Source organism: Strongylocentrotus purpuratus, unplaced genomic scaffold (genome assembly GCF_000002235.5).
Source record: "Strongylocentrotus purpuratus isolate Spur 01 unplaced genomic scaffold, Spur_5.0 spur5_contig_827, whole genome shotgun sequence".
Classification (NCBI taxonomy): domain Eukaryota; kingdom Metazoa; phylum Echinodermata; class Echinoidea; order Camarodonta; family Strongylocentrotidae; genus Strongylocentrotus; species Strongylocentrotus purpuratus.
The window spans coordinates 534,476-542,456 of NW_022145532.1; the positions used below are offsets into that span (position 1 = coordinate 534,476).

Below are 7,981 nucleotides of genomic sequence, written 5' to 3' on the forward strand. Positions count from 1 at the left end.
GTCAAGACTCAGGCACTTGTTCATTTCATGATAATAAAACTTGACCTTTCCCGTCTTCCTCTTGATATACGGATTAAATTGTTTGCTCATTTCCTTTGACCGATTGTATCGTACGACTGTGAGGTTTAGGAGATCAAAGATCAAAAACAAACTTTCTCAAATCGACTCATTTTATTAAAAGTACACTTGTTCAAGGTTTTATTGTGCGTTCATAAGAGTCCTCCAAATTTCATGGTTGACGGAGAACGGCATGTTGATGTTCTGGTATAGGCTGGTACACGAAAAAAGAGCGAAAACGAGCCCATCTGTTATATATTACCTTAACTGTTTTCACTATTCATTAACGAAATCCATGCATGCATGCTTTGGATTCAAAAGATTGAGGACTTCTTAATAATCTGATACGTTTTTCTCAATCCTCTTTTAAGAATGCAAATTCAACGAAATGAATAATATGCATTGGAAATGGGAGTTCTCGAACATATTTTCACAGTCATGAATGAAAAGAGGTAAACATTTAATCAACTTTATGAGCAACAATGTATTTGTGAAACGTTTATACTTCTCTTCATCGCAGATCAGAATGGAGAATGTCTCTTTATTATGGCACTCATCGAATGATGTCGAATACGATATCAGCGTCTCCGGTTGGCAAAGTCATAATGAAACCATGGATGAGAGGGTGCACGACGAAAAGATATACAAGGCTATTCTGGTCTGGACTATTACCATAATGTTTACCGGGATCCTTGGAAACGTACTCGTTATATCGGCAGTCTTGTTGCATCGAAACTTACGTAAGATCGGTGAGTATATTTTGTGTCAATTTTTTTAGCTGATCATCAGCTGTTCATATTGCAGAAATTATTGTTATTCCTAAATAATTAAGGTAATTTGTATGTATTGACAGTGGTCTCTTGTGAAACATGCTGAGCCTGTTTATTTTTCATTTATATGTTTCTCGATTGCATTAAAACTTACGTAAAAGTCGTTGCGTATAATATATTATGATCAAACAGAATGTTCATGCTTGAAGAAGCATCATAATCCAACCTCCCAGATAACCATAGTCCTTCAAACATCTAAATGATGTTTGAACGTACGCACTCACGTTTACTTAAGTTTTGATGTAACAAGACCGCTGATATATTGAGAACTATGTCAATCTATTTGACAAACACGTGAAACAAACGAAAAAACTTAGATCATGTCTATCGTTCATCGGCATATTTTTTGTCTCAACATTTACTCTCCAATTTTTCGCATGTTTGAATATATACGGTGAAAATGATTTACAGGTGACAACTTCTCTAAAAATCATACGCTTGTGGCGAGAGTGCCGTAAACAATTAAAAAAAAAACATGTCACATAAATTTCACATAAAAATATTATACACGGGCAAAAACAAAAAGAAGGAATAGAACTAGGACATACAAACACACACAGATAAAGAACAGCCAACAACAGAAAAACAAGCAGAAATAAACGGAAGGTAGAAATCAAGGAACACCTGTCACACACAAAAATTATCTTAAATCTTGATTTATTACAGTTCAAAGACGGAGAATCTTTAATATAATGATGATGACGAGTTTTGGGGCCAGAATATCGAATATTATGTTGATCAGATATAGTTCGATGTTCAGGTAAATGCAAGGGGTAGGATGATCTGGTATTATAATCGTGGTACTTTTCGTTAAAATCAAACATAATTATGAGATATGAGAAAGCATGAATTATCAATACATTGATGAATAGATATGAATTCTTGATATCGTTAAATTTCACTATAAGTCATCAATTTCAATTCAAAATAAACTTGTTTTACGATCGTCCTTGGATGTATTCCCGGAATTATGCGGATAAGCCTATTTAACATAAGATTTAGTTTAGTAAGACGTGCATGATAAATTGTACTCCGGCCGCAAACTAAATTACAATATGTCAAATATGATAGAATCATCGGCGGGATAATAAAACATTCTTTAAACAATTTTAAAACTTCGATTTATTAGGAAAAGCCCCTCTAATTAATGAAACATTAAAAACATGACATAATGGCGAGCTATTAAATTGAATAATATTTTGTTAAACATCGGGACTAAAAGTATCTCGACCCCGGTATTTATCGAACAATATAACATATTTCATGTTCAGGTCTTTTGGGTTATTATTTTTAAACATGTAAGTTTGTTCTAAATAACTTATGTTCCCTTTCATTTTTATGTAATAAAATTAAAATGAACATTTGTTTTTCAACGTTCCAATATTTCTTTTGATGATCTCTTTTTACGCAAAGGAAAATGTTTTTCATAGAGGGAAGATAAAATAATTTCATAACAATTATTTTAAGCATCATTAACATTTTCTGTAAACTATGATTAAGCCAAGTATCCTGCTTATAATCTAACCTAGGCTTTCTGTTTAGTCTCCCGATTTACTCTGATGAGTGCCAGTTTTAGTATGCCTGTATTCATTGCTATTCTTAGACCATCAATTTGTAATGCACTACATTATTTTCCCGTAACCATGGTAACATTTTGAGTGTTGAGTATTGCATATTTCTTTCATATTTATGAACGCGTAATGGTAGATTTATGCCATTTATTAATGTATCCGAAGAGATGAATATGTCGATAATTTCATTACACACTACAGGAAGATAGGGAATCGCAAACTGTTATGTGTTTTCATTTTTACATTGTGTACTTTAATATAGAGTGAGTAATGTTTTCGAACATATCTTTCAGTTATTTCTAAACGATGTATTCCCTATGATTGACTATCCATAATTCATAAGACATAATTTGTAAATCAGAAATGACATTGTTATACATTTTCGCTGAAAACAATCGAAGATAAGCAGTAAATTAAAAAATTTTACCATCGAGTCCTCATTATTATTATATACTATTATAATTATTATTACTGTGTTTATTATTATCATAATTATAATTACCTTTATTATGATAACCATTAGCTTCATTGTTATCGTTACCATTATCATCATTATCATCATTGTTGTCATTATTATTATTGTTTATGTTGTTATTATTATTATCATTATCATTAATATTAGGCCTATTATTATATGATTATCATTTGTATAATTATTATCATAAGTAGTAGTAGTAGTAGTAGTAGTAGTATCACTATCACTCTCACCTTCATTCGTCATCATTTTCAACCTTATCATTAGTACCAATTACCATTTTTATCATCCCATCAATATTTTTATGTTTTGATATTAGGCCTATTATTATATTATTATCATTTTTATAATTATTATCATAAGTAGTAGTAGAAGTAGTGGGTAGTAGTAGTAATAGTAGAAGTAGTAGTAGTAGTAGTAGTAGTAGTAGTAGTAGTAGTATAATAGTATCACTTTCACCTTCATCGTCATCATTTTTAACCTTATCATTAGTACCAATTACCATTTTTATCATCCCATCAATATTTTGATGTTTTGATTTCACGATGTGTGTTTTTTCTTCTCTTTTCTTCCTTTACTGTGTACAGAAAATGTGTTTATCGTGAATTTAGCTGTGGCTGACATGGGTGTATCCCTGATAGTGAATACGTTCTGCATCGTTGGTATCGTAACCAAGGCTGAATTCTTCATCGGCAAAGACTGGTTGTGTGAAGCCATAGGAGTTATCTGCATCACATGGTGAGCGGATGTATTAAGATACCATATAAAAACTAACTTGCAACATTTAGACCTGCTGACATAATCCTTCATCCAATTAAGGAACTGACGTCTCTTACCTGAACATCAACTTTCAAAATATATCAATAGACCTATATATCATAAGCGTTTTGGGCCTCATGGGAAAAGCGCGGTATAAGTAATAATAATCATAATAATAATAATAATAAATACATATATTTCGTTCTTCCTACCATTTTGATCATTTTCTGAGTAGATAAGCCATTGCTAGATCTCGTCAATCAAGTTGACTATCGAGCTGCTATCCAGAATTTTGCAAATCATTAATTTGGTTGCAAAAGAAAATGTACACTTTTGCTGTAATTTTTTTTTTTTTTGTAAAGGAAAAAATGGAAATGGAAGGATCCACATGTACATCAAGATTTGATCTTATTTCATACGGATTTACATCCTGCTCTAGTATTTCATCATAAAGGTGGGGGGGGGGGGGGGGGTGTGAGGGAGATTTGTCGTTCAGAATATTCTTAGATTTGTATTTTGGTACTCCAATACCACCACATCTTGTAAAGTGTCGTCGTTATGGTTGCGCGACATTTTGTAGATAATGGCAATTAGACTTTGTAATGAAAGGTTGGAATCGTTACCTTATCTTTCACTTTAAACAGCTTGATCTACTCATCTAACGTCATGTCGTACCATTACTTTTTTTCTTAGGTAAAACCTAGTTCCGGATTTAGAGAGGGGGACATCGAACCGTGCCCCCTATAAAAAAAACCAGTGTAGCATAGTATAATCTGCCCCTCCTAATCGTCTTCTTTTGGCCCCCTCTGGAATTTTCGGCACTGTTGCCCTGTCACCTTCCCCCTTCCTTGACCAAATCTTGGACTCGCCTCAGTGTGCAGCTACTCAGAATCTTAATCAGACAGACTAGTCATTGTTCGTGTCATATCTTAATGAAATGTTTCTCAAATTTGGTAATAACATAATCATGGTAATATATTATGCAATGGTCATTCCCGACTATTCGAGTCTAATTCAGACAGGATCTGCTGTATTTTGAATCGTTTTTATACTTCAAGATTACGGAGTATGGTATGCTATATCGTGTCTTTTCTTGGAAACGTTGTCTTTCATAAGTCAATCTATCATGAGGCTTCGGAAATCAATGTCGTATACATTCCAAATCAACGCCTACGTTATCTTTTATGAAAAATAATGTGTTGTTTTCCACGAGACAAAGATAGTCATTTGTTTTGTTTATCATAGACGAGCTTTGGAATTGTAAGTAAAATATGCAAAAATATTTGTCATACAATTTTTGCTCACGATATAGCTTGTTTTTGTGATCACAATGATCATAAAGTTTATTGGCCCGTATTGGAAATAGAAATGAATGAAATGAAAATGAAAATGAAATTCTACTAAAATCTAAACCTGACGCTGGAAACGGCTGGATTTAGGCTTTTGTTCAAAGTCGGGTTTACCGAAGAAAATCAGTCTGAGGTCTAAGTTTGACTTTTGCTAAATGTGATTTGTGACCCAGTTTCGAGCGTAATACGATCCTTTGTGTTAATCACTTTGTTTCTTGTCGTTCTTTAGCTGTGCCTGTTCTATGTGGAGCATTGCTGCAATTGGTGTCAACCGTTATGTCATAATATGCCACTGGGCCAGGTATAACAGCATCTACAACCGCCGGACAGTACCTTTCATGCTTTTAGCGGTATGGTCCATCTCTTTCTTCATTGATCTGCCAAACATGGTAGGATGGGGTGATCATCGTTTTGACTGGAAAACCATGGTTTGCACTGCGGATATGGCCATTGACTATTCCTACACCATTTATTTCTCCTGCATGGGCTTTGGGGTTCCACTCTGTTTTATCATCTACAGCTATGTTCGTATTTACTACCATGCCTGGAAATCCTCAGCTAGACTTAACAGGGTAAGTTGATTAGCATCATAGAAACACAATTAATATTCTTACTAGTGTGTCTAGAGCCGGGTAATCAAGGCCATTAATTTCTTATTCAAAGGCATATTTTCGCATTTTTGCTTGAAATTTTTGCTTGAAATCAGTGGTATTCATATGTTTATATAACCATTAAAATACATCAGCGAATAATTGGTGACAAGTCACGAAATTGAATAGCTGTAGGAATTCAGTCCTACTGCCATCAATGAATAGGATGGGTATATACACTGTAGGCCTTTATACCAATCATCACTTCAAAGAAGGTAATAAATCAAGAGCAAGATTCCATGTATTCAGATATACCTAAAGGTCTGTTTAGATTTGTGTATGAAAATAATGCCAGGGACACCTAACAATTTTTTATATTATAGAGATATCGACTGCTTTGAGAGGCCTGATTGTCTTATAGGCTCTCGGGAACGTGCATATTCTGGCATGACCCCGAGGCGCGCCTTTTTTTTTAAAGCAGTCGATATGTTTTTGACATGTATGCCGAATTGAAACAAAAATCTACCAATAATTCTTACCTTATTCTTTTATTGAGTAAAGATTGGTTAAAACTTCATCGAAAATCTGAGACACTGTCTGTTAATCTTCGCCTGAAAAATGACTGAAGTTTCAATCATTTGGGAATAGCAGAAATATAAATAACAGAAAGCACTGTATGATGTCCGCGCTCGCACAAAAACACTTTTAAAACGTAAAACAATAGGGATCGCAGCATGAGGTCATTAAAAAAAAGACTATTGACCGGTAGGCGGGTGTGAGGGCACTTTTAAAAAGACTATTGACTGGTAGGCGGCATGGCTAAAATCACGACTCCAATTTCGACCAATCAGATGGCTAGATTTTTAAAGTGAGGTATATAATAAGAATTATTCTCGAGATCATTGATGGGATGACAGGCACGATAGATTCGGCATTATATCGGCGAGTCACGACACCAAGTCCTTTTTTATAGGAAAATCCGAACAATTAATATTTGTATTGATAAAAATAACGAAACGTGTAACACGACGCCTAAGATTATGATTCTATCTTGTTATATTCTGGTTTAGGTTGCTAAAGAAGACGGTTTATCCAACAGACATACCAACGATATGAGGCTTGCTAGATCGTTACTGTGCATCGTCATCTTCTTCATCGCAATGTGGGCGCCGTATTCTCTGACCGTGATCATTGACCGCCACTCCGTCGCACACAGGTACATCTACATATTCACAGCCCTACTGGCACACACAAACAGTAGTATTAATTGCCTCCTCTATGGTGCAACCAATCGTAATTTTCGCCAAGGTTATATGTATTTCTTCAGGTTTATCTTATGTCGGGATGTTGAATTTTCTGCCATGGTTTGTACGAATAGTTTAGCTGCATCACAGAGAACAATCAATTTAGAAGACCAGCTTTAGATACTGACATTTTGTCGATGATCCTGAAAGCTACGCCTCCCCCCTCCCCCCGAGAATTTTGAAATAACAAATATTCAGGTAGCTGTCACTTTATTTGAGCAGCCCCTAGACACGTGCATGAAGCGGAACGGTTTATTCGTGATTTTCATATTTTTATCTGGTAGTTTTTTAACGAAATAAATACATTTACATTGTAAGAGAACGTTATGCAGGCAGCGGGATGGTTTATTTGTGATTCTCATATATTATCTGGTATTTCTGATTACGAAATTAAATTTTCACTGTATGAAAATTGTACGTCAATGTTGTAATGTCTTTAGCCAAAGAAGTTATTAAAGGATAGACGTAACCATGGTAACAAAGGTGTTTTTAAATCGCTAGCGGAGTTTGTCAATGTGTTCGGCGGAGGCTCCAAGTCGATACACTCATTAATCACTGTGAAAACGAATTCAGCCTTGTGTCTATACCTTTTTTTTAATTTAGAAAATTCTATTTCTCTACCACGACTTTCTATCAGATGAAACTACACTCATAAGAAATAAAATGAAAAAGGAAACGGCATTAATTAGCTTTATGTTTAGCCTTCCCATGCATTTCCTCCTTCTTGCAAGAGTTTCACAGAGTGTTTCAGGAATAAAAATGATGTTAAATATTCAGCAATATTAATTATTAGAAACATACTCACTAGTGCATAGCCACCATCCGATCCATTTTCATTCAATTCATTTGTTCGTGTAACAAGCTACTTGTAAGCTCATTCTTTCTGACCAGCGGCTTATGTACTAACATTGAAATTAAGGGGCTGAATTCTGTATAGACGGGAGGGGGAGGGTTGTAATCTGCGTGCTAAAAGCTTATAATATATATTATATAAATAATTCATTCTCAATTGTAATGAGGACTGAAAGAGGAGCTGTCTTTTAGAA

At 34.5% G+C, this 7,981-nt stretch overlaps 1 protein-coding gene across 1 annotated transcript; it reads left to right on the forward strand.

Annotated features, from left to right (window-relative positions):
• The first annotated feature begins 521 nt into the window (after nucleotides 1–521).
• Nucleotides 522–7,269, forward strand: LOC115922951 (melatonin receptor type 1B-B-like). The gene is made up of 4 exons (XM_030982755.1): nucleotides 522–806; nucleotides 3,521–3,671; nucleotides 5,271–5,613; nucleotides 6,702–7,269. Exons 1-4 carry the CDS (start codon nucleotides 530–532, stop codon nucleotides 7,053–7,055), a joined length of 1,125 nt encoding a protein of 374 aa, XP_030838615.1. The 5' UTR covers nucleotides 522–529; the 3' UTR covers nucleotides 7,056–7,269.
• Nucleotides 7,270–7,981: the final 712 nt, after the last annotated feature.

Bases quoted from the DNA above. Each gene is read 5' to 3' on its own strand.
- LOC115922951 (XM_030982755.1), top strand. From the start codon at position 530: ATGAGCAACAATGTATTTGTGAAACGTTTATACTTCTCTTCATCGCAG. The intron at 3,672-5,270 runs GTGAGCGGATGT...GTCGTTCTTTAG, and splicing joins GGAGTTATCTGCATCACATG to CTGTGCCTGTTCTATGTGGA. The intron at 5,614-6,701 runs GTAAGTTGATTA...ATTCTGGTTTAG, and splicing joins CCTCAGCTAGACTTAACAGG to GTTGCTAAAGAAGACGGTTT.